The following is a 27,416-nucleotide window of genomic DNA, read 5'->3' on the forward strand; positions in this document are numbered from 1 at the left end:
TCAACCCTTGTAAATTAAATTGTTTACTTCTTTTCTGCCTTAAATACTTACTTTACAATCCTATTTTCTGATCTTTCTTTGCTGAAATTTTTAGCTCTCCTTATCGTTTTTCTACTAACCATATAAAAAATGCATGTTTGTAATGGGCATGTTCCTCATTTTTGTAGTTTCAAAAAAATAAAAAAAATAAAGTTTAAATCACTTTACCCAATTGCCATGGCTTGCTGTGGTTTCTCTCCTGTTTTTTTTTTTTTTTTTTAACAAACAGATGTGCTCACTTTTATTATTATTATACAGTTCTTTCTATATTTTTATAAACCAGGTTTCTATGGATTGCATGAGGGGGATTTAGATAAAGTTTTCAGACTGCCAACTACCACTTACATTGGAGGGAATGAAGCCGCCCTATCTCTACGAGAAATCATCGGCAGATTGGAGGTTAGTTGGATAAGGAATGCAAAATTATTATTATTATTATTATTATTATTACAACAAATCCCACAATTATACTTATATCTCTCTCCTGTTGTTTCTATTAGCTGGTGACATATCACCTCATCCAGGCCAGACCCACATGCCACACCCACAACAAAATATAACTACAGCTATTCTCATAAACATTGTGTGTCTCCCTTCACCTACCAAGCCACTAAAATGTGCCTTATGGAATGCACGCTCGGTCTGTAATAAGTTAACATCCATCCATGACCTTTGTATTTCAACTAACCTCAACCTTCTGGCAATAACAGAAACATGGCTCACACAATCAGACACTGTCTCCCCTGCTGCACTTTCACATGGTGACCTACTCTTCTCACACACCTCCAGGCCTGGTAATTGTAAAGGAGGTGGAGTAGGAATATTACTCTCCCAATCTTTCACATACACAGTTCTCCCACAGGTACCTTCACTCACATTTACATCATTTGAAGTACATTCTATCAGGACTTTCACCCCTTTCTCTCTGCGAGTTGCTGCTATCCATTGCCCACCTGGGCCACCTCAACAATTTCTGGAACATTTTTCTCCTCCATTACATCAACCTCATTGTCATTGAAATCAACCAAACCTCCTAAAACCTGCAGAAATATTAATGCTATTAACTTTCAAAAACTAGCTACCTCTCTACAACGACTCTCACCAATTTCTACATTCACTTCTGAGACTGCTGCATCACACCTAAACCAGATTCTAGAAAAAGCCCTTGATGAAGTTGCTCCAGCTACCCATCACACGTAGACTTCGACGTCAACCGTGGCATTCTAACTGAACAAGGCATCTACAAAAACTCTCACGTAAAGTAGAACGTCAGTGGCGAAAGTCTCATACTCCAAGTGACTTCCTCACATATAAGACTATCTACAACTCTTATCGTACTGCTCTGGACACTGCCAAACAAACATATTTCCAATTTCTAATCTCTGCTCAAGCCTCTAACCCCAAGCAACTTTTTAATATATTTAAACTGCTTCTTTCCCCTCCCTCACCCAAGCCACCTGCTACTATCTGTGCACAAGATTTTGCTTCCTATTTCAAGGACAAGATTGATAAGATCCGAAATGAAATGGTATGCTCTTCCTCAGCTAATGACCTGCTCAATTCCCTACCTGAAGCCTCTGGCACATTCTCTTCATTTGACCCCACAAATAAAGATGAAGTATCTACACTCTTCTCATCCTCCTACTCTATTACCTCTCCTCTAGATCCAATACCCTCACAAATCAGTAAAGCTCTGTCTCCAGTGCTCATCCCAACCCTAACTAAAATCTGTAATCTCTCTCTCTCTACTGGCATCTTTTCATCACTGTTCAAACATTCAAGGATTACTCCCATTCTGAAAAAACAAAATTCTGACCCTAACACTCTCAAATTACCGTCCTATCTCCCAGCTCCCATGCCTCTCCAAGCTACTTGAGAGACTTGTCTACACCCGCCTCACACACTTTTTTAACTCACACAACTTATTGGACCCACTTCAGTCAGGCTTTCGCTCCCAACACTCCACAGAGACAGCACTGACTAAGGTAGTAAATGATCTGGTCACTGCCAAGGCTAAAGGCCAATACTCACTCCTAATTCTTCTAGATCTCTCTGCTGCTTTTGACACTGTTGACCACTCTTTTCTGAAACAAACACTACAATCCCTAGGTCTTAAGGACAAAGCTCTTTCTTGGTTCTCTTCCTACCTATCTGATCGCTCTTTTACTGTTAGTTTTTATGATTCTGCCTCCTCTTCGCTACCTCTATCAGTTGGAGTACCGCAAGGCTCTGTCTTAGGTCCTCTGCTATTCTCAGTCTATACCACCTCTCTTGGCAAACTAATCCGCTCTTTTGGATTTCAGTACCATCTGTATGCGGATGATACTCAAATCTACCTATCCTCCCCAGATTTATCACCATCTGTATTGGTCCGTGTCACTGAATGTCTTTCTGCCATTTCATCTTGGATGTCATCTCGCCACCCGAAACCTAATATTTCTAAAACAGAATTAATTATATTTCCACCATCCAATAACAGTTACCAACCTGATCTCTCAATCTCTGTTGATAACTCGACAATCCACCCTGCCCCACAAGCTCGCTGCCTAGGTGTCATACTTGACTTTGAACTGTCCTTTGTTTCCCACATTCAGTCTGTCTCAAAATCATGTTACATACATCTAAAAAACATATCCAGAATTCGTCCATATCTTTGCAATAGTCTCCTTACTGGCCTTCCCAAAAACAGGCTATCGCCATTACAATCCATTATGAATGCAGCTGCGAGGCTTATCTTCCTTGCCACACGTTCATTGTCTGCTGCGCCACTCTGTCAGTCCCTCCATTGGCTGCCGGTTTTCTACCGTATTCAATATAAAATACTTTTACTTACATATAAGGCTATTAACCAAACCACACCAACATACATCTCTTCACTAATTTCAAAATATCTCCCAACCCGACCTCTCCGCTCAGCACAAGATTTGCGTTTCTCATCCCCACGCATTACTTGCTCCCACTCACGGTTACAGGACTTTTATTGGTCCTCACCCACTCTATGGAATGCCTTACCATGCACAATAAGACTTTCCTCTAGTCTCCAATCCTTCAAGCGTTCCCTGAAAACTCACATCTTCAGGCAAGCTTATCAGATTCCAGAACCGCCCACATAACCTTCATAGCTTCCATATCTAATTACATCCCCTTTCACAGTCCACGCATAACCTCACACATTCTTTCTTTCACATCCTGGCCAACATTCCTGTGTGACTGGATCATGCAGCCCACCAAGAAACTCTCCATTCTGGCTGGACCAAAATTGCAATATATAGCACCTATCCTTATGTATCAATGCCTATTTCCCTATAGATTGTAAGCTTATGAGCAGGGCCTTCCTACCTATATATCTGTATGTTATTACCCAGTTTTGTTCTATTTATGTTTCCAATTGTAAAGCGCAACGGAATATGCTGCGCTATATACGAAACTGTTAATAAATAAATAAATAAATTCTTTATATGGTGCCACAAGGGCTGTGCAACACCATACAAAGTACATAAACAGAAAAAGTATGAACAAAACAAGAAAAAAAGTGACTTATGCTATGTTGGTCATTCACTGCATAAAAATGAACGATTTATCGTTGAACATTCTCGTTCATATCGTTCATACAAATCGTACCATGTGTATGCACCATAATAGTACAAAACATTGCAGGACATGGACAAGGTTTATAAACATTGCTGCATCAGCAGTGATAGTATGTGCACTGCTGAATGCAGATTCCCGATGGTTGGGAATCTACGCAGGCACCAGACCAGTACTGCTCATGTTCAGCACGGGTCCTGCGTTAACACACGCAAAGTGGGGGCGCTGCCCCCTCCCTAGGCGGGAGGGGGCAGCGACGGTCTCCGTTTCCCAAAACGGAGGCGTGTTGCCACCGTTGGGGGTTAGGGAAGAGACCAGGATCTCCGTTGGCTGATGGAGATTTCCTTGCCTCTTTGTTGTAACTGCAGCAGCCGGCTTGCATGACCCCATTGGTCACTTAGCAGGCCAATGTAATCACATATTATCCAATGCTGCATCCTCGGACGCAGCTCGGATAAGTATTGCATGCATGATGCATGTTACCTCCTGCTGCATTACCATAATTGCAATGATGGAATTGCAAAGCTGCTTGCGTGCAGCTTTGCAATTCCGTCCTGTGCTGATTCAGGCCCTTAGTACATAAATACGCAGCAGGGAGGCAGAACGCAAAGGTTTGGTGCCATTGTAGGCAGAGGGGAGGAGATAACGTTATAAGTGAAAGAAGGAAAAGCACATCACGGAGAGGGTTCTGCTCATGATAGCTTACAATTTATAAAAAAACTAAGTGCTGTATATTTAATCTAAATACTTAGATCAGGGTTGGCCAGAATTTTGGACTTGGTGATCTGCTCAAAAGACTTAAAATTTTTTGCAGTCTACCAAATGGAGGCATGGCCTCATGGCAGAGGGCATGGGGACTGTCCTGCCAAAATCGGGACAAAACATATCAATTTTATATTAATTAAACAGTCAACAAGTACGTAATCAGATCTCGCTAATACCGCTTTTAAACCTAAATTCCGGATCTGACTCGGAGGTTGGAACAGGGTTCCAATCCGGATCAGACCTGGAATTTAGCCGGCGCCGACCCTGGATTTTCCCAAGCCGGCGCCGTATACACCGGAGCCGGGTCTGCATAGACCCGGCTTTTCCCGCATGGAAGTGGACACTTGGAGATTACATCATCTCCGAGCGCCACTGAGGCCGGCCAATTGGCAGGCATGCAGCACGATCCAGGTCACTGACCCGGATTGCGCCGTTTACACTACAGAGTTTCACAGGTTATTCCCATGTTATACCCTGTTAGTTACCTGGGTTGATTGCTGGGTCACTCGTCCTGGCAATCCAACCCTTTTCCCTTTTACACCAAGGAGCTACACGGGTTAACCCTGCAATACCCTGGGTTTTAGCTCTGGTGTAAAATGGGTATTACATTCCCCTTGCCTGCCCATCAAACCTCATCCACATGAACATTATTTCTCCTCAAAATGCCTCTCCTTTCCCTACTTATTGTTTTGCTGGAACAGAATGGCGAGAGCAGATTCTCCGGAGTCTCCCCAACTTGCAATTTTATGACCTGTGACCTCCCAGTGTTATGCAGAGAACACATGACTCAGACGCAAGTGCCCCTTTGGTACTGCTCCATTTTCTTATCCCATTTCACTCCAATTACTTGCCTCAACCATGTGCCTTTGTAGAAGAGCAGAATTGAGGCGTTTATCAGTTATGAAATTTATTAAAAGGAAAAAAGACATCACATAAAATACAAATACACATAAAATTGCACTTTATACATTAAGCAAAAAATATATATTATATAAATATATATTATCGTGCAAGAGTTACAGTATAGCAAGACAAGTATAGAATATTTTCTTTCTAGCACATAAACCTGTGTGGTTAGTTGCAAAGTTTAAATAAATATTTGTAAAGATCCAGCTACATGATTAGCTAATTGTTTCAAACAAATGGCAACATCCAGTCTTGATTAGCACACACAAGGCTGCAGCAAAGTGATTGGATAAACAATCTGTAAACCTCAAGCAGCACCTGTGGCCATCAAAGTTTAGTCCAGTGTCCACCACAAGTATTTAATTAAAATGAAATATTTGAGGTGGACACTGGACAAACAACTTTCACATTTATGTGCTGGAAAGAAAATATTATATACATGTTTCTTGCTATAACTCTTGTATGATGATATATTTTTGCTTAATGTATAAAATGTGCAATTTTATGTGTATTTGTATTTTATGTGATATGTCTGTGTTTTCCTTTTAATACATTTCATAACTGGTAAATGCCTAATTTCTGCTTACGATCAAAGCTTTGGCCAGTCCTGACTGCGATCATTCATGTGGCTAAGTAAGTTATCCAATAATCACGCCCAACAAAAGAATTAAATGCACAAACTCTCCTACAAGTTATACAGTAATATACTATATTTATTTGTACACCATGACTACCTCACAGTCTCTATTGAAAATATTTTGGTACATTATAATGGCCATTGTAGATTTGATGTCAGTGCCTTGCTCAATATACTGTGTCTGTACTTTCAGAGTTCATATTGTCAACGCATTGGGCTGGAATTTATGTTTATCAATGATGTTGAACAGTGCCAGTGGATCAGACAAAAGTTTGAGACTCCTGGTATCATGAAGTTTACCAATGAGGAAAAAAGAACACTTCTAGCAAGATTAGTGCGTTCCACAAGGTATTACATGTTGACTGTATTTGTATTGCTGAGAAACCTATTATGAATTTGCTTCTGCACAAATACATTTATTCATGGCCAGTATACTGGATACATGTTCTAGGGATTGTAGTGTTCATTCTAGCACCCTATATGTAATTAGTGAAGTGGGCATATTTTAATTTCGAATGGCAACATTTTAGACGTGATGTATCACTATAGCTACTGTAGCTGTAGTGATGTATCACATATAAAAGTTGCCCTTCAAAACTAAGATATGCCCTCCTCACTGATTACATGCAGGGTGCTAGAATGAACACTAGGATTGCATAGCAGTTTATATACTGGATACAGTTTTTATACTTGTTTCCCCATATATGAGGGTTTTACCACTTTTCTCCTGCATACTTTTTGTTATGTTAATAATGTGGAAAACAGTAGAGCAACAGATGAGAGGATTGTCCTAAATGGTTCACAGGTCCTTGCCCAAGTTCCCTGCATATTACTTGTGAATAAACCATATAGATCAGTGGTTCCCAAGCATTCTCTGATCATTGTGCCATGGCAATTTGTTCACGCCACATCATGATCAAAATTTCCTATTGAGATATTCAGCAACATTGTATAATATAAGAAAATGACCTGGCCAGGCTGTGATAAGCTTCAGCTACCACAGCCTTGCCAAAGGGGCAACTATCACGAACGACGGTTGCGATGGTGAACCCGGCCTGTGACCTTGGTCACAGCTCTGGGATCACAGATGCAGCAAGGAGGTGTCCGTTTCCTAAAGACACCTCCTTCTCTATTATCTTTTTAGATGACTGGAATTGTACAGCTGCTTTTGTGCGGCTCTGCGATTCTGTCCATCTCTGAATCAGGCCATTGTCACTATCTATGTAAGCATTTCATGTCAACTTGTACATAACTTAAAAAATATGTATTACATGTTGGTAAATTTTCGAGTATACATGCAAGAGAACCCTATTTGTTTTTTTAAGATTTGAGGACTTCCTAGCTCGCAAATGGTCATCAGAGAAGAGGTTTGGTTTGGAAGGTTGTGAAGTGATGATCCCAGCTTTGAAAGCCATCATTGATAAGTCCAGTGAGATGGGTCTGGAATATGTGATACTTGGAATGCCTCATAGGTAGGTTTATTGTAACTAAATTGATATATTTCACGCCATGTTAAATAGAACAGATTTTCGGCTCCATAAAGCATGGATATCAAAACTTGCCTATTCTCCTGAAATGTCTGCGATACTCCCAAATTTAGTGAAGTGGGCCCAGTCTTGATGACATAATTTGCTGCAAGTAAATAACCCTCATGCATGACATCATTCTGCGATTCAAGACTGTATATTGTGGGGGTCAGACCATGATGATGCAAGTTGCATCACCACAAATCCCCTGCACTTGGCATTTGATGGTGGATTGCAAAAGTTGGCAAGTATGATTTACTTCAGTATATTGAATTTTACAATAACTGAAAATAAATATTGATTTATAAACCTCTGTTATAAGTCTCTAAACATAACATAGCTTGTTTTGTTTCTCATCTATAGTAAGCAAATAATAATTATTATATTTATTATTATTTGCCTTATGCTGCCCATCCACTAGGCAATTAAACCTAGCGATGGAGCGATAACGAATGTCTTATTGCTCCATCGCTTGGTAATCGGCCGCAAATCGGGCACTAAAAGATTAAAATCGACCAGCGATGCGTGCGCCTGCTGGTCGTTTTTAACATCAATCATTGCCCGAACATGACTGTCAACCTGACGACCGCCGTCCGGTTGCCATGTTCGGGGACGATTGATCTGTGTACACTGAATGTCTGAATGTTCAGTGTATGCAGTTCACCCCGCGGGAGACGACGGCATCGTAATCGTGCCGTCGTCCCCCGCATCGTTAAGTGGATGGGCAGCATTAGTATTATTTATTATTATTTTGTATAGTGTTGTCATATTAGTTAAAGAAGAATATTGCCTCACACAGACACAATCTAGGGTTCCTTGAGTCAGATACCATTAACCTACCGGTATGTTTTTGCACTGTGGGAAGAAACCTACATAACATGGGAGAAACATACAGACACCACACAGATAGTGCACAGTTTGGAATCAAGCCACAGTGCTGTGAAACAGTAGTGCTAACCACCGTGCAACATGCTGCCCACTAATACAATATAATACACATCAAAGTACTACTTGTGTTATGACTATATTTATTTACAGTTTGGTGTGTTTAAAATGGGTTAATTTATATTTTGCAATCTTTATCTCAAAAGTGTTGATGTATGTTGTGGAAAATGACAATGTAAATAGCATAGATTATTGCAGGTTTTCTTTGGGAAATGTTGTACAGTTATGCTTTGTTTCACAGAGGCAGACTTAATGTTTTGGCAAATGTGATACGTAAAGATTTACAACAGATCTTTTGCCAATTTGACCCCAAGCTGGAAGCTTCAGATGAGGTAAGCCTTCCTTATGTGACTTGTACTGTATATGGTTCCTTTTATGTGTGTTTTTTTAATTAAAGTGTTGTCAAGTGTGTATGGTACATATTTATTGGTATACAATCGGGAAGCCGGCTGCCGGAATCCCGACAGCCGGCTTCCTGACTGCTTTATCCCGGCGTGGGATAAATGACCGTCGTCTATATCTATATCGATCGAAGGGATGCCGGATGCCGCGTGCGGACAGGGTTAGGTTTAGGGCACCGGGGGGAATTAGGTTTAGGCACTGGGGGGGATTAGGGTTAGGCACTGGGGGGGAGGTTAGGGTTAGGCACCCCCCCCCGGGGGACTTAGGTTTATGCTGGGGCGGAGGGAGGGTTAGGTTTAGGCACTTAGATGGGGGATTAGGGTTAGGCACTTGGGGGGAGGTTAGGGTTAGGCATCCCTAAGGGAAGGTTAAGGTTAGGGGCTATATTTAGGTTAGTGAATACTTACCTTTTGACGATCGGGGATTTTCACCCCTGTCGGGCTGCCGCTGCCATGCGGCCGGCGGTAAATCATACTGAATCCCTTAATACGCCCTTGGGCACATGCAGTACCACAATTTTATATATAGAGAGGCATTGCATGATCGAGCTAACCATTGCACCAGGGTAGAAAAGGTATATTACATGTGAAGGTTGTGCCAGACATGTACTTGGCATTTGTAAATCACTAGTGTTTAATGGTTATATTAATGTATTATCACTCAGGTGAAATTAACTTGGAAATTTAGTTTACTGCCATTGACTGAAAAAAAACTAAAGGGATACAGTATTTAGCTTTTATTTGGTTTATAAATATTGGTGTGCAAAGCATACTTGATACTTCAGAGGCAGGTAGTTGAAATTCTTTTAAAAAACAATAAATACATTTTACTTTTGCAAGCAAACAACAAAATTAATATAGAGATGTGTGACCATTGTGAAAGAAATAGACACCATCTGGGAGTTTAGAACATTAGGTTGTAGGGACAATTGAATCTGCAGGCTGTAGACATTGTAACTAAGCTTTCTCTATTGTATAAATCATGTCCAGGCATTTATGGTATTCTAGTTGTATAATAGGTTTTAAATAGTAGGATTGTGTTGATAATTAATAACCATTCAGAGACAGAATGGTTCCATCAGACATCCAACATAATATAATTGAATTTCTGTCATAGTGAGATCGATCCTGCAGAAGACTGATCGAGTAGATGGCGATCAACCAGTAACCCAGTACTCCGGTTTTGGAATCAAACGTAATGGAGTTCCAAAAAGTTGAGAAGGAACTAATTTGTTACCATAATTCAGAATTTTATGGCATTGTTGCATCACATTTTATAATGTGAGACAAATGCAAATTGGCAACAATATTTTTTGCCGTAACATTTATCAAGTTACTTAGATTCAAGTTGCTTTTTCTCAGTCTGCTGTGTAACATGGTTTGGTTGAGTCAGTTCCATTCACACTCAACAGTGGCGAATTATATTAAGCCTAGGCTCAACATGTATTGCTGAAATGCTATAACTATGCTGGCAGAGCATCCTGGGAAAAGAAAGGTGTACTTTTCAGAAAATCTCTCTCCTCACCAAGAAACCCTATTGTTAATGGCAGTATAATGCAATTCTTTAAAGATACTTTCCTTCTCTGCTTTTCTTATTGGAAACCTTGAGATATGCCAGCAGCTGCTGGGATCTGGCAAACTTTATCATTTTGCATAACTTCTACCATACTTTGAAATGTTTCCCTGAATTTGCATCGCTCAGGGCAATCCCAGCACTGTTCTGTCTAAGAAGAGTTGGCCAACTAGAACTGGCACTGTCCAGTGTGATGACATTTAGGGAAAGGTAGGCTGTTGCTTGGACATTATTTTGTTTACGATTACTTATACAGAATGAACAGAATCTAGGAGACATTGCAGTAACCATTAGAATTAAGGTTGGCATAAGTGTGGGTAATACGCTGTACCAGTAAACATAATTTTTTTAGATCAAACAAGATGTAGCCTTTTAACCCTTATTTGTTTTGATCTTCAGGGATCAGGGGATGTTAAGTATCATTTGGGAATGTACCATGAGCGCACTAACCGTGCCACCAATAAGAAACTCACCCTGTCTTTGGTTGCAAACCCTTCTCATCTTGAGGCTGTGGATCCCGTAGTTCAGGGAAAGACCAAAGCAGAGCAGTTTTATAGGGGAGACAATGAAGGAAAAAAGGTGAGTTTTCCACTACAGAACTTAACCTTGGTCAGTGTTCGTTCACAATCCTGAAAGAAACAGCTTTGTTTCAATGCTCTAGGTGATGTCAATTCTCGTCCATGGGGATGCAGCCTTTGCTGGACAAGGCGTTGTATATGAGACTTTTCATCTCAGTGACCTTCCTTCTTATACCACCAATGGAACCATTCACGTTGTGGTTAATAACCAGGTATTTAATTAACAACAATCATTAGTGCATGAAAAGAACAAACAAATTGTAATTGTTATAAATTTAATCCTTCTTTTTTTTTTTATTAATTTGTTTACATTTTGGATATGATTTATTTTAATTGTAATAAGTAATATTGTGTTTGTGAATATCTTTGATACCCACGCGTTTCTCTATAGATTGGATTTACCACGGATCCTCGTATGGCTCGGTCTTCTCCTTACCCTACTGATGTAGCTCGTGTGGTTAATGCACCCATATTCCATGTGAATGCAGATGACCCTGAAGCTGTAATGTACGTATGTAGCGTGGCTGCGGAGTGGAGGAACACCTATAATAAGGATGTGGTGGTGGATTTGGTACGTGCTCTGTAAAGAAATAATCAGAATACAATGACTGTAAGGCTTAAATTAAACTCCCTAATGCTGACATGCTTTTTACCTTACAAGATTAAGCTATTCTTACACATGAAAGTAAATAATTGATATCCTATAGTCACTTATTTCAGCTCCGCTTTTGCTGACCTTGGCTTGTCTTGGCAGTGACTGAATCTGGGCGTTACAGTATTTTACCTAGTCAGAATAAAGAAAAAAGTTACGTTAATGGAAATACATTTGACTACTTTTCTTAGAACTTTTTATTTTGCCCTAATGGTTACAAACATCAGACGATATATGTAGGAAAAGCATAGATGGACAGACACAATACTTTTTACATTTTATGCTATAGTAACTGTACAGATAAATGATAGCCGTCACTGTAATATGGTTATCATAATGGCATCAATGGAGGGAACAGGAAACAAATGATAGAAATCGAGATGGAGAGAGAGCGATCTTAAAAGATGAAGCTTTTAATGTGATAAGTAGAACAAGCATTGGTGCAGGGGTTTTATTATTAGCATTATTATTATGGTTACACTGGGTGTGAATATTTAGTAGTGAGTCAATTGGGAACCATAAGGTACTAAGTTGTAGAGGCAGTTTGTGGGGAACATATTTGTAGAAATAACCAAGGAGACTAGACCAAGGCCAGTGAATTACCTTTGCTATGAAGATGATAGCTGACCCCTTTTGACCTGTGCAATGAATCCAATGTTTTGCGTGTACCCATGGAATGGCTCCAATGGCTTCCAATACTTTGCTATCAAAGATCTAATGGCAGAGATAACACTGCTTACTAGTTTAATTGTGTGTTTGTGTATGGCTGTATCTTAGACTGCATAGAACAGTAGAAAGGTCCATCGGTCTTTAGTTATCAAGTTTGAGAGGAGTAGTATAGTAGATTATGGACTGTATCCCAGAATGGAACTGTTTTTGTACATGGCCTCCAAATATGTAACAGAGTGGTCTTTTGTCCATGCCAAAAGAGATGAGACCTTTTTTTACCCTGGACATAGTTACTGATTTGTCATCTCTTCCAGAACCATTGGAACCTCCTTCACTCACCATCTTCTCACCACCTATACTAACTTCAGCTCATCCTTAACACTTTTGCTCGTACTATTTTCCTCTCTGGTCATTCTGCATTGGTCTCCCCTCTCTGCCAGTCATTACACTAACTCCCTATACTTTACATAATTCAGTTAAAATTCTCACCTACAGTACTGTAATCAGCCCTCAGTAACTTCTCTCCAACCTCATTTTAATTTATTCTACCTCTTTGCTTTGCCACTTTGTTTTCCCTCTGGTTATCTCTTCTCATTTCCTTTTCTCTTGCGATGCTCTCCACTTTGGAACTCACTCTCACACCCACTCAGACTATGTACTAATCTCCACAGTTTTAAAAGCCTACCCAGCCATCCTCCTAACCCATTCACTACCCCACCCAATCCAGTATCACAGTCTGTTGTACACCACTCTCCTTTAGATAGTAAGCTCACATGAGCAGGGCCCTCTCCAAGGGATAAATTTCCTAAGATGGGAGTTCTATTTAAGAAGTGATGTTGTCCATCGCAACCAATCAGATTCTACTTCTCATTTATCTAGCACCTTCTAGAAGATAATACATGGAATCTGATTGGTTGCTATGGGCGACATCACTTCTTAATAGAACTCTCATCTTCTAAATTTACCCACCTGAATCTGCCTTCCCTCACTATGCACATTCCCAGTACAGCTATGTCCTGCAGTTTCTTCCTGAACTCTTAACAACTGGTTTTCACACGGTATATTATGTTGACCGTCACTATATCGATATTCATAATGCCCAACAGGTCGACACGCAGCATGTTGACGCTGACGAAATGTCAACATGATGACAATGTTTTATTAAAATTCTCCTTGTACTTTACTGTTGAACGTTTTGTTATTTCTAACTGTTTTTGTGTAGTGTTCTGTAGTGCAATTTAATGTACTGTTTTTGCTGTATCTTCTACATATGGAGCCTTTTTGGTGACTTACAAATTAATAATAATAATCCCTCCAGTAATTAGAATTGGTGTGTGTATATATACAATGTGTGTGTATATATATATATATATATATATATATATATGTGTGTATCTCATGGCTAATTTATTTAGGGTGTAATATATTCTGTTGTATATTTAATGGGCATTGCCTTTAATCAAAGCTAATATTAAATTACAGTAGAGGGTATTTTTTCTGTAAAATTTCCAGTCATCTTCCTTTGGTGGATGACTCAGATGCCTCTCTCCCTTCTCTGTTGTGCTGATTCTGAGACCTAAGGACCAAATCTAGCAAGGTTCCATATAGAAAAGAGATCATTCCCTTTCATAAAATGTAAAGCTTTTCTAAATATGTGGTCGGCCTAAGAAGTTCATCTCAAGGGAGTGATCTTAAGAAATCCGTAATTAGTTAATAAAATCAACGTAATGCAGAGTGCTTTGTTTTTGTAAGATTTAAGGGAAATGCAACTTTCTCTGTATGAAAGGTCACAAACAAACAATTTAGTAAATTAATACCCAGAATAATTTGGTGAGAGAGGATGGATTCTTTGATCATACTTGGTTCTCACAGATTAAGCATGTGTTAAGTCTAGTCTGTCTAGGAAGAAGAGGAGAAGGGTATTGCCATGAAATGGGAGTGGGGCTGTACATGTCCTCCGTCTCCACAACTCTGGCACCAATTGAGATGGACACACTCTTGTTTGAAAAAGGGGAGTATCTTCTTTCAAACTACTGTAGGTGTCCAAATAGAAGGTAATGTCTAGTGATCATTAGACATTATCCTCCTACACTGCAGAAAAAAACATTGAGTGCAGGGATGGGGAAAGGTTTCCCCTCCCAGCCTGTCTTCAAAATTAATGGGCATCCACCTTTAGAAACATTGGAGTCCCTCTTTCAAATTATGGGGCCACTTAGCAGTGTCTGGTGATCACCGGATAATAAGTACTATCATGTGATCTGGAAAGCATGTGTTTTATGTATAAGCCCTCAAACCAATAATTCCACCCTGCAACCATGGGCCGCCCACAATTGAAAGAGGGAAGTTTCCCCTATCAAATGATGTGGCCCCCTAGTAGGTTTTGGCTGGTTATCCCTTTTGACCATCAGACAATTATTACCCTGCACTACTGAAACACACATTTTCCACATATGGAAGGGAGGGCACAATGTTCCCTGTCACACCAATAATTGCACCTGTACATATTAGGGACACCTACGTATGAAGGAAGTGAGTCTACTCTTTCAAATTATGTGGCCACTTAGTAGCTATTGTCTGGAGATCACCTAGACTCACCCAGCGTTACATAGAAACGATAATACATTTTTTTATTGCAAATTTTCGCTGTGTATAAGAATAATATCACAGCTCAACAAGGTCTAGCATTTATTACTATAGGAAATCTACCACATTAACTGATTGGACCCTTTTCTTTTTATTTCACACAATATGGAGGATATCGGGGTTTCGGCTCCCCGTAATTGTGGATTTTTTAAAAGTGTTTTTGTGCTGTTTTCATTGTCTAATGATCCAGACAATAAATACTAAGGGGGTATATCATTTGGAATCCATGTGGGCCACTATGGAGGAGTTAGGGCACAATGTGCACCTGTGCCCATATATGGAAATATACATTTTCAAGTGCAGATTTTTTGTGTGAAGATCTAAACGTAGAATTATGCTGGTTACTATGTTGGAACATTGAATTAATGCGAAAGCAAGAAACACAAATAATTTATTGTGGTGTTTATTAGAAAAAAAAACATAAAAACACCCCAAAAACTGTTTTGGCCATTTTAGTCTCATTTTAATTTACGTGATGGAATGAGCAAAAAGACTAATGGTATTTTATGAAAATACATTGTTTTTATTTTCATAAGACAATCTGTGTGGGTACTGCATTAACAAAAATTGTGCTATTCATGTTGGAAAGTGACGACAGCAAACATTGCAAAATGGCCTCAGCACGGTGTGAGAAAACCCTCAGCAGTGAAGGGGTTAATGTTATGTTCTTAGAATATGGTGCTGTATTTTACCACCTGCATATGGTACTCAATATTTCACAAAAAGTTTTAACTGTAACCTTTTATATACTTGTATAGGTTTGCTACCGCCGCAGCGGGCACAATGAAATGGACGAGCCCATGTTCACCCAGCCTCTGATGTACAAACAGATCCACAAACAGGTTCCAGTCATGAAGAAGTATGCTGACAAGCTGATCTCCCATGGGATTGTTTCCCTGCAGGAGTTTGAGGTGCAGTATAATAATCCAATTTTAACTCCAAAACAAAAAGAAGAGAGAGATCTATTACTTAGAGATGCAATTGGGGAGCAATTCAAGGTGCCATGATACCGTGGCATCCTTTGGCTAGATTGCCCTGGCCAGTCAGCAGAGAGACTGTAATGTCTCCCATACTAGGCTGGCACTTACAGGGTTACTTTGCGCACTCCCCCCTACTATTGTGAACATGGGAACACCCTTGACACACAGGCAGTACATTTTATGGATGGTATAGATTTACTAATATAAAGGGGTATTAACAGTGGAGAAGGTAATATTGCGGAAGAAGGGTAAATACCAATACAGCAATTGTAGCACTTTAAGCTTATTTGGTCATACTACAGCAATTGCAACAATAACACAGAAGATATACATATCTATACTAACCACTGAGTATCTGATTCAAGCTTATATTAGTAATGTGGCGGCTTCTACCCTTGTGTTGCCAACAAGACATCGGTCCTGTTCACTGTCACACCATGCACAGGTCCACAAGACCTATGGAGATGAAGAGTTAGCTGGTAGCTGCCATCCTTATGCAGTGCTCTAGTCTTCGGTCTGTACAGCAGAGGGTGTAACCTCCTACCACTCTGTTCTTCCAAATCACAGAGAGAGAGATGCAGCAGCATGAGATCCTTATATAAACTTCAAGAACACCCCTGCCGTGAATTCAATTAAGCACTTAAACTCAAGTCCTGGGTGTTTGAGCAGAGGTATCTATTGGGCAGAGGGGATTGCATGCCCTGAGCTAACCAATCATTACTTGGTTTGACTGGACCAATAAGCAAGGCCTTTGTAAGCATTCAGTTAATTTGTTCCCTGTAGTTCAAAGAGGACAGACCTCTTATCCTTACAAACAGCACATCATAGTTCAACACATGGGTTATTACATGTAAATGTTTAGAACCAGAAGATAGCTCTGGGTTCAGGGAGCAATATTTTATGTATAACATTAGAGTTAAAATGATATATAATGCAATAAATATTACAAATATGCAATAATCTGTCAGTTAACGCAGAACGATATTTCTGGGACACTCCACACCATTTTAAGCAGTCAAACATGTATCCCTCAGAATTTCCCAAACTCCGCCATTACACTCCAGGTGTTAAGGATAACCACCATGCTTGAGTCCAGATGGTTAAATCAAATTTATAGAGGTACTGATTAAGTGACCTGTGCCAGTGGCGTCCTTACCTATTAATGCACCCAGTGCGGGTAGGGGTGGGCAGCTTAGCAGTAGGGGGTGTGACCTTGTGACAGAGGGTGGGGCATTGCGGATGGGGCGGAGCCACACACCCGAACCCTGGTTTTAGTCTCTCTGGGGGGTCCCGGAGGTGCGGGCTGCCCCCAGGGACCAGTGTACTTGTAGTGCCGGCTCCCTCACTGTGACAGGAGCCAAGTGCTGAACGTAATTCTACAGTGCAGAACCTGGCACCTGTCACTGAGGGGGAGTCGGCACTTTGGTGTCGCCCTATGACGGGGGGACACCCAGGTGCGGCCCGCATCCCCCTTGTGACGCCACTGACCTCTGCTCAAGCATGGATAGCTTTAAATCCTGGACTGTAATGGCAGAGTTTGGAAAACTGTGCCTTAGGGTGAGATGCACTAAGGCTCAGAGAGAGATAAAGTACCAACCAATGAGCTCCTGTCACTTTACAGGCTGTGTTTGAAAAAATGACAGGAGCTGATTGGTTGGTACTTTCTCTCTCCACTTTATCTCTCTCCAAGGTTTAGTACATCTACCCCTTAGCCTGAAGACAGATGCTAATAGCCCTTCCTGTGCAAATGTTTCAGAAAGGTTACATAAACCAGCTTTGGTGTTCTACTGTAGAAATCAATGTGCTTTTTTATTTACAATATTATACCTTAGACACGCTGTATCAATGATGTAAATAACCTTATTCCTTAGGGAACTCTCAACATTTAAGGCCAGTGCATAAATAATAGTGGTGAACAGACATTACAGAGTAACCATTTCATACAATGCACTTCAGTCTAAACAAGAGGAGGTGCCAAGCAGTCTAAATCTTTTTGATGCTTGGCACAAGGCTTTCACCACACAATTCAATAGAGAGCCCATTCACTGGTGCTAACTAGCTTTGCCTGAATATGCACTTAATCATAGAGGTCTGAGTTCTATATTCTCTTCTATGAGTCCAGAATATGCTCCCTATCACCAGCATATGGTGTATAGCTGTCTGGAATCTTCACCTTCATGACTAGTGTTATGTCTGGTTTTATAGTCTTCAAAATATAAATTAGGTGAGAATCGGGCTGTTATATAGGGATCGCAAACAAAACACCTGTATGTACAGGTATGTATACAACAGTAGCTGTCATTTGAGACCACTGGTGAATGATTATATATTAAAGTGTAGGTTCCTTCGTTAATCCATTTCTGTGTCTTCAGAAAATTGATGAAAGAAACTATACGGCCAGGTAATTGTAAATTGATTGTTTCAAGTTAGAAAACTATTTGTATTGTGGTGACTCAGGGATTGGTCATGGGCCAGATAGTGTTTAATTTATTAATTATCATTAATAAAGGAGGCTAGCAGAGGATGTAGGTGAGTAAAGGAAGCAATATTTCCATTTTATTTGACAACCCTGTACAGCGTTATTTGTATAGAATAAGGGAATGGCTTTGCAATTGCATTATGAAGATCAGACCTATACTACACAGTACTTGAACTGTATTAGTGTAATTTAGATGTTGTCTAAGTTGGGTGTTTGCAATAAATTTCAAGCAGTCTAGTAAGACTTCATAGCCCATAAAACAACTGGACCAATCACAGAGAGGCACGTAAATAGGCTTTTCTTTATTAATTCTTGTTAAATTTTCTATAGATCTTGTGGAAATTATTGGTACACAGAAGTAACATTCTTGATATTGAGCAGCAGCTACAGGCAATCCAGTTAGTAAAGAATAATGAGCACATTTGGGGGTTGGCTAGGATATTTAAATGTAATAAGTGGCATCTATAGGCTAATATTATTTCTCTACATTGCTACATCGGGTTGGGTACATCACATTAAACATGTATTTAAGGGTTCTGATAAAAAACATTTTTTATCCCCATATTGGAAAAAATAGGGAGCGCTGTTAATCGATTTACTAGATTCCTGCTATAATTATAGAAGAAAACACTTAATACAAATTCTCATTTTAATATACCACTAGATTTTGTAATGATAGCTCTTGATGATGTCTTTTTGTGGCAGCTCCTTCTTTTGAATAATTTATTGATCACATTTAGCACTTTGGTGGGTTTTCACTTGAAAGCCCCGCTGTTATCTAAGTTGTGCCCGAAAGGGTTTCTGGAAGGGGAGGGTGCTTTCAGCCTTCAGTATGACATGTCCATATTAAACCAAAGTCATCCTGTTACAGGAAGAGATTGCAATGTATGACAAGATTTGTGAAGAGGCCTATACACAGTCCAAGGACAAGAAAATTCTTAACATAAAGCATTGGTTGGACTCTCCTTGGCCTGGTAAGAGAATATCTATGGAAAGGCCATATGTACAGTACATGTGATAATACATTAACAATGTTTGTTCTTATTTATCTATTTTTTTAGGCTTTTTTACACTGGAGGGGGAACCGAAAAGCATGACCTGCCCCCCCACTGGTATTTCTGAGGATATGCTATCCCACATTGGCAATGTAGCCAGCTCTGTGCCAGTGGAGAATTTTAAAATTCATGGCGGTGAGTCTGATTCAAAAGTTGCTAATTTAGTAAGTGACATGTGAGTCAGGTATGAGTGCACAGCTTCTCAAGGTCAAGCTATAGCAACAGTATAATACAGTTGTCGATTGCAGTATGTGTAATGCAGATCACCTATCATATTTAATGATTTGTATTGTATTGTGCTATAGGCTTTAGTGATGTCTTTTTTACGCTGGATAGTCTTAATTTGGCTGGATGCTGTTTTAATGAAAATATTGAGAAAAAATTGAGAGATGATCACAAAATAACATTTTGTCCATTAAAACTTTATCCTAGACAACAATTATCAATGCTAAACACAATACTGGGACATTTCTCAATCATAATGAAGAGCTGTACAATTCACCCAACATTCCAATTTGTTGTCAACCCCCCACAATCCAGCAGTTCCTTTCATATTGTAACCTCCACAATTCACACCAGGACTGTCAGGAGAGTACAGATGTACAGAGAAGCAAATAGCCCACACCATTACACTATAACGGATGAAAACCAGAAAAGCTCCAGATCTAGATGACTTCACAGCCACTTGTTACAAAAACTTCCGAATTATACTCGTTCCTCATTTGACTGTCTTTTTCAGCATTGTCCTGAAGGGCAACACTTTCCCAAAACAAGCTCTTGGGTATCTAATTATAGTAACTCCTAAAGAACAGTAAAGATCCAACTAACTACACCTTTTACAGTCCTATATTGCTTATGAACACAGACTTCAAAATCTATATCACAATTCTCTCCACTCATCTGTACTTGGTGGTACCCTGATTGGTTCATAATAGTCAAGTTTGTTTTATATTGAGGAGACAGACTGGATCCAACACAAGATGAGTTATCATCCTTATTGGTCCTCATCACGATGTGTTATCTAGTCATTCGATGTTATATTCATCTACTTAAACCACATTAATGTAGTCCGTAATATTGCCCATTTGTGATTTCACTAATAACATCACCCAATGTGATTTTATCAGTTTAATAACCAGTATGTAAATGCAGGGGGAGATAGCTTAGTCTCCGTGGGGCGATCTTGGCTCCTGGGGGTTTAACTTGCTTCTAGGTGCCACTGCTTGGTGATGATGTCTTTATAGATGGTACTACTTTGTGGTGATGTCATTGTTATGATTTCGGTGCTATTGATGGTGATGTCTTCAAGGTTATCATCCTTTGGTAATGTTGTTGTGCTTATCAAACATTAGGGTTGTCATCCATTGTGTTGTAAACATTGATCTCACTCATGATACTTCTCCATGTAGTATTGTATCCTTGCTATATCATTAATGTAGTCACTCAGTATGATGTTATTGACATGCCACCTGTTTTAAATGTATTAGTGTTATCAGTATTGTAATGTTATGTAGCTTGTGATGTTCCTATCATTTATTCACCCATACTGTATATTTATAACATCAAGTATGACAAATGTGTTAATGTGAATATCCGTGTGGAAGTAAAAGTTATATGACAAAGAATATTACACCATTTCTTTAAATATAGGATATTAGAAGCAAGTTGAGGCTATAAGATCTAATATCCTTATAATGTATTGTGCATTATACATCATCAACTATATTATGCACACGTTATTTTAATATAGTTTTAACGCTAATGCTTGTAAGAACAGCGGGTTCACCAGTCACTGGGTACACATTACTCATGTTGATAGTGTAAAGCATCAGCTAGATGTCCACAAACTTGGCTTAGGCAATGTGCTTTTATATGATGATGATGATGATAGAGTGGTAATTATTACTTATGTACTTTGCAGTAAAATGCAGGTTCCACTACTATGTTGTAGCAAGAGAAAAAATACATTGTTACGAAATACTAATCTGATAGCACATTTTGGAGAGAATGTCCTCAGGCTTATTAAGTAATAGATTGCAGATCACCATACATGTTTATTTAATAGAACTGCCTCCGTGTCCGATTAATTATAAAACATGTAAGTTTTATGAGCCTTTTAACAGCTGTGGCCTTTTACTAGTGATGAAATATAATTTGAACAATAAACAGAGTGGGTGTATAACACAGCGTGCAAGTCTGATTATAAATGAACCAAAAAATCTCTTGCTCTCCCCTGCTTACATTGTAGATCCTATTTTCATGTTGTTCTTGCAGTGTTTATTTTGTAAATTGTTTAGATGCTGATATAGTCTGTGCTTCTTTAATACACATTTAGATGTGTGATTAGTGCTATGCTTAAATGAGGTTTCCCATACTGGTAATCAATGCTATATTGTAAAACATAGAAATATGTAACTTACATTGTGACACATGACCATTTTCTTAGAGCTTGACATGTATGCCTTTTCTATTTGGAAAGAGAATAACAGTTTATTGCAGACCGTACAAATCTGTAAATCCGATTTATTCCAAAATATCAGCACCAACAAATAGTACAGGGTTTGGAAACTTTTTGGGGGGTTCACTTTATTTTTTTTAAAACAACACATTACAAGGGAAAATCTATAAAGCATGAGGTTTTTTTTTTTTCTAAATTGCTGCATTTGCAATCCTCCCAACGGTCCTAATACTAGCAGGACAGTCCAGATTTAAGGACTCTGAGGTCTATGTACTAAGCCTTGGACAGAGATAAAGTACCAGCCAATCGGCTTCTAACTGTCATGTCACAGGCTGTGTTTGAAAAATGACAGCTAGGAGCTGAACGATTGGAACTTTATCTCCATACAAGGCTTTGTAAATAGACCTCTCTGTCCTGCCTTCTCTATTGGGACTGCATTGTCCTGATTGGCTAAGCAGTTGGGAAGGTAAGTGCTTTTCAAAGCTCCTCTGCTATGTCCAGAATCGACTAAGCAGTTTGGTGATGTTGGTCTGTTAGCCCCATTAACTGATGCTCTGATATGCTAGGCCATGGTGTGTGCCACACTGAAGGAAGGAACTGGACGAAGTGTGGTCTAGCATGTCTGAAGAGCTGGCCTCATCCAATAGCATGTGACCACACCATCTTATCAGGCCAAGATGTTGAGAGGGTATGCATCTGGTAATTGTATTTCACCTAGTAGGTTTTAGAAATCAAAGGATAAGGTGCACCCATTAAGATCTACAAAAACAGTATGTACCTTTTAGAGAATAAGCCATTGTTTCGTAAACTGTTAAACCTGGTGCCACACACCTCCAGTATTTGAGTGGTTGAGGTCTTTAAGGAAATCGGCCTCTAAAAGGAAGGAGTTCATATTCACAAAGACTGAAGCCAAGTGCTGTGTGGGCCCTATTTCCTGGAGACTGAGGTGCAGGAGGGCGCATGAGGCATTGTGCATTATGGGGTGGGGTACTGGTGATCTGGGTGACTGATCTACTCTCTTGAAGGAGTCTAGTAGAGCACCCCCAAACATTTCAGGAGAGTAGGGAAGTATAAACTAATTTTATAAGGGACTTCAAAAACACGAGAAAGAGGAGCAAGATCTTAATTAAAACAAAGGAGTTGTGGGTTTTTTAAATAATGGTAGAAGGGTGATTACTGTAGCTTGACTCAAGTTGTCCAGTACTGTGGGTGTGTTTAACATTGTTATACAGTATATTTCTACAGGCCAGTAGTAATAGTTCTAATGATCTACCGTAAAATTATTGGCTCTGAATTCTGGTCATTGGCACTGGGAATGGTATTGTGGGAATTACTAATTTGCTAGCCTCTTAGTTCCTCTGGACGGCAGCACAGTTGGGGTTTGGGATGATGGATTTTTTATCTGGAACCTACAACCTGTTACAGCATTCCCATGCATTGGATTGCTTATTGCACTGCTTGAATGATAGTACAGAAAAATGAAAATACAAAAGCCTATCTAACCCTCAGATTCCTTATAGAAGTTAATATGTCTCATGCAAGATCACATTGATCTGGTAACACAAAGACCAGAACTGGCAAGCTTTTAGACTACTTAAATTTGTTTCTTTAAAGTTGACATGAAACATAGGAAACATTATTTCAGTTATCAGTAACGTAATGTTCTCTTCCAGGGCTCTCTAGGATCTTGAAGGGCAGATTGGAAATGACAAAGAATCGCCTGGCAGACTGGGCACTGGCTGAGTACATGGCATTCGGCTCTTTGCTAAAAGAAGGAATTCATGTTAGACTAAGTGGACAGGATGTGGAAAGGGGAACCTTTAGGTAACTTTTTATATTATTAAGTGTACCTGTAGTTTGTGATCATTGATTCATTTTGGAATTGAGCAAAAACAAGCACATTGATGGGCAGGGTTAAGGTTCATTGTCCACCTGGGGCATTAAGGGCCCATTAGGAAAATGCAACTTTTGGAACCCATGATATAGTGCACCATTGAAGGGGTGTGGCCAAGCTACCAAAGACTAACCACTAGAAAATCCTCTATTATACAGCATAAATCACTTACACATTACCATAACCTTCAAATAATGAGTTCTAGATTAGTCATGTAATTACATCCTAAAGTATATTATTAATATGATGCTACGTAATAATAGAAACACATAACACTGTATAATGTAATGTGCAGTAATAGTGTCCCTAAAAACTGTGTGCCCAGTGCAGAAGCTCTGTGTGCCTGTACTTTGCTGTAAGACAACCAAACACCTGTACAGTATCTGGAGTCCAATATCATTTGTACGTACAGTATTTCTATACTTACAGTACCTATACCCATCTTATTACCAAGCACAATCCACAGTGCAAGAATGAAATCTTTCTGACACCCTTGTGAGCTGCCCATTGTATTATACTGTCACTCTCTGTTTATACTTGTAGCTCTTTCCCCTCAGTCTCCTCTGCTTTTCGTTTGTTCATTTTCTCTGTCTACCCCTCTGTGTTTATCATTTTTTTCTGTTGTTCCAGCACTTTGATTCCTCATCAGTCCATGTCACTTCCCCACTTCTCTTGTTCGCTTCCCTACTCGTCCTATGTCTAATAACAACAAGGTAAAAATGGCACCTGTATTTCACAGGCACAGCATATTTGCTTTGTATACTGTACTCCCAGTACACAAAATCAGCTAGTTATACCCACAGGGCAGTACTTTGTTCTAGCCCTGTGTGGGGATGCTAATCTAGTACTCTGGTAGCAGTGGGGATTAAAGCTGGGTACGCATTAGACAATTTTTTGCCAGATCCAACGGATCATGCCGACATATCGTCAAAATCGTCTACTGTGTACCCACTTTGTTGGCCGTTTGCACGCTCCCTTTTGGTTGTCAGTTGCACCATCAGTTCGTCCCTACATGCAGCTCAATCTGACGTGATGGCGGGATGCGGCAGGAGCCAACTTATCAAGTCGGGCACCGGATCGTCTAATATGTGCCGGCCACCCAATATGTCGGCCTGTCGGCGGGGGGGTTTGCCCGTCGCATCGCATCGCTGGGTACACATATCGTAGCTTAAGTGTTAGCTATATCCAACTCCTCTGAGTCTGGGATTTGTGACTTTAAAGTAGCCCTAGCATTGTGCTTGGGGTCCTTCATCCTATAGTAGGGGTGACTGTTCTGCTTGTGTCACTGGAGTGCTGGAATAGGAACAATGTTCGTGTTCACCTAATGTCACTCTGGGTATTCACATATATGGTGTTTTCTGGGTGGCATACCTCCTTGCTTATTTATGGGGTCACATATAATTCTGACATAATTCTGATAAAAAAACAAAAACATATTGTGCTGCACTTTACAGAGAATATTTTAGTCTTACACATCAGTCCCTGCCCCAGTGGAGCTTACAATCTATATTCACATGGACGCACACAGTACGGTTTATTTTTTTGGCAGAACGAAATTAACCTGCCGCTATGTTTTTTGGAGTGTGGACGGAAACCCGGGGCACCTGGAGAAAACCCATGCAACATTGGGGGAGCATACAAGGTTGGTTTTGAAAACAAAACCAAAATGCGGGGTGGCTCTCTTATTTTTTTAGTCTTGACTGCCCGTCAATGTATAAATGTAAATCGGTTGATTCATGCTTCAAGTTTAAAATGATACCCCTTCATGCTCCAATATAAAATATCCTGGAATATAATCTAAGTCATGGTCTGCACTCTCTTTTAGAGCCATTGATAGAGCCAGCTACAGAATTATTACACTTGCCTATGAAGTGGTGGCATAAAGAGCCACCTGCTTCATTTTCTTCTGCGTTACAGACTCGCAGAATCAAAACTAATATTAGAAGGATATTTTTTTTACCTACCTGAGGTTTGTTACATTGATTCTGGGAATTACCAATCCATTTCTTTGGTTTGAGACTCTCTTGATCTACTGAACCCCAGCTATAATTTACTTAACCCCTTTACCAGCTCACCTGTCTTTAATTATGCGAGCAATCGGCACATGTTTGAGAGAGCAATTTGTCCCTGACACACATTACAGCAGAGGAGGGGTGTGTGGAGACGTCGCTTTTACTGTGCTTGACACTGGCAGCTACGGAGCAAGTAATACACATAATAGGTATTATCAGTGTAATAGTCCATTTTGCCTGGGCACTTGCAGAGGTGAACATATTGGTGTGATTCAGTCAGTTAGCCTTGCTCATTACTCAGAGAGTTAATGGATTACAGTAATTGCCTCAGTCATCTCTGTTTTCATAATGTGCCTCTGCCTCCCATTCTAATGCTGATTAATGAACACTCTGAGCTCAGCAGGGAGGAGGGGGTTTGAAACTATCCATAGCTCTGATATATCCCTGCCTTGCGCTGTAAAAGGACTTGCAATATGCTTGTAATATCGGACTGCTGGTTAATGTAATACTAGCTCCTCTGTTGTATGTTACAGTGTAATTGGGCAGAGTTTTATTTCGTTAACTAGGATTATTTATAATGTTGGACACCAGGCTGCATATAAACACAGTTTCTTACATAGACTACAATATTAAGATTTATTAAACAAACTACAAATTTAATAACCACATTACTTATGCCAGTTATGCTCGCTGTTTTGTGGAGTTTTTTTTGGGGGGGGGTGCTTTGCAATACCATTTTAGAAACTATATTGTGGGATTTCTAAAGGTCATTTAAAAGTTAATAGAAAAATAAAAGAAATGTGAATACACTTGAATGCTAATAAATTAACATTCGCAAAAAAATATGGTTGTGTAGGCGGAAGCCACTTGTGACAAATCTTGATTTGATCCCGATGTGTGGAGCATGTGTCCTTGAGTTGTCTTGCTTATCAGAAACTGAAGTATAAATGCTTTTATTCTACAAATTAGTCTAGTAGTATTATAGTATATTATTTAAAGTAATACTGCACAATGCACTGCCTGCAAATAAATATGTATGGACAAAGATACTGATAAATACTTGCCTACTTTTAAAAAAATAAGTTTCAGACCCCCGAAGTGGGTGTTTCGTACTTCACCCATAGGTGTATCTATTGCCACCCAGATGGTTTTCCAGCACCACAAGTTGGAACCTATAGATGACTTGTTTGTGTATTGGTGACTCGCCTACAGGCAAATCGTTTCCAATTCCACTTTCATTAAAAAAAAAATTAAGTTTAAAAAATATATATAATATATATTTTACATTTATTTTAATATATGAAAATTTGCTTTACTTAAGTCATAAGGCATTTTTCTTATGCCCAGTGCTGCTGTTGCCATCCTGAGATTGTGATAGTGATCTGAGTATAGTTCTTCTGTCCTTAGTAAATGGGCTTACAAATGCTTTTCATGAGGTAGCCTTCACCAGGCAGTAGTTATGGCTATCCCGACAATACTTGTCAATAGACACTACTGGTGGTAACTTTTAAGAATCCCTATCTCCAGTGAAGACAGATTTATTTATTTATTTTTTTTGCTTTTCTCAACTTAATAATGACATTTGAATTACCCTGGCAAGCTGGTCCCTTTCCACT

At 39.6% G+C, this 27,416-nt stretch overlaps 1 protein-coding gene across 2 annotated transcripts in view; it reads left to right on the top strand.

The window, feature by feature from the left end:
• Positions 1 to 27,416, top strand: part of OGDHL (oxoglutarate dehydrogenase L) — a 129,032-nt gene that overhangs the window by 58,280 nt on the left and 43,336 nt on the right. For both annotated transcript variants that reach the window (XM_088463109.1, XM_088463108.1), the window contains exons 5-15: positions 323 to 438; positions 6,129 to 6,283; positions 7,261 to 7,407; positions 8,648 to 8,738; positions 10,780 to 10,959; positions 11,042 to 11,170; positions 11,350 to 11,529; positions 15,681 to 15,833; positions 19,253 to 19,355; positions 19,443 to 19,571; positions 23,568 to 23,718. In XM_088463109.1, coding sequence (XP_088319235.1) covers positions 323 to 438; positions 6,129 to 6,283; positions 7,261 to 7,407; positions 8,648 to 8,738; positions 10,780 to 10,959; positions 11,042 to 11,170; positions 11,350 to 11,529; positions 15,681 to 15,833; positions 19,253 to 19,355; positions 19,443 to 19,571; positions 23,568 to 23,718 — 1,534 coding nt within the window. The remainder of the gene's footprint in view (positions 1 to 322; positions 439 to 6,128; positions 6,284 to 7,260; positions 7,408 to 8,647; positions 8,739 to 10,779; positions 10,960 to 11,041; positions 11,171 to 11,349; positions 11,530 to 15,680; positions 15,834 to 19,252; positions 19,356 to 19,442; positions 19,572 to 23,567; positions 23,719 to 27,416) is intronic.

This window comes from Taudactylus pleione, unplaced genomic scaffold (genome assembly GCF_031769625.1).
Source record: "Taudactylus pleione unplaced genomic scaffold, aTauple2 ptg001314l, whole genome shotgun sequence".
Classification (NCBI taxonomy): domain Eukaryota; kingdom Metazoa; phylum Chordata; class Amphibia; order Anura; family Myobatrachidae; genus Taudactylus; species Taudactylus pleione.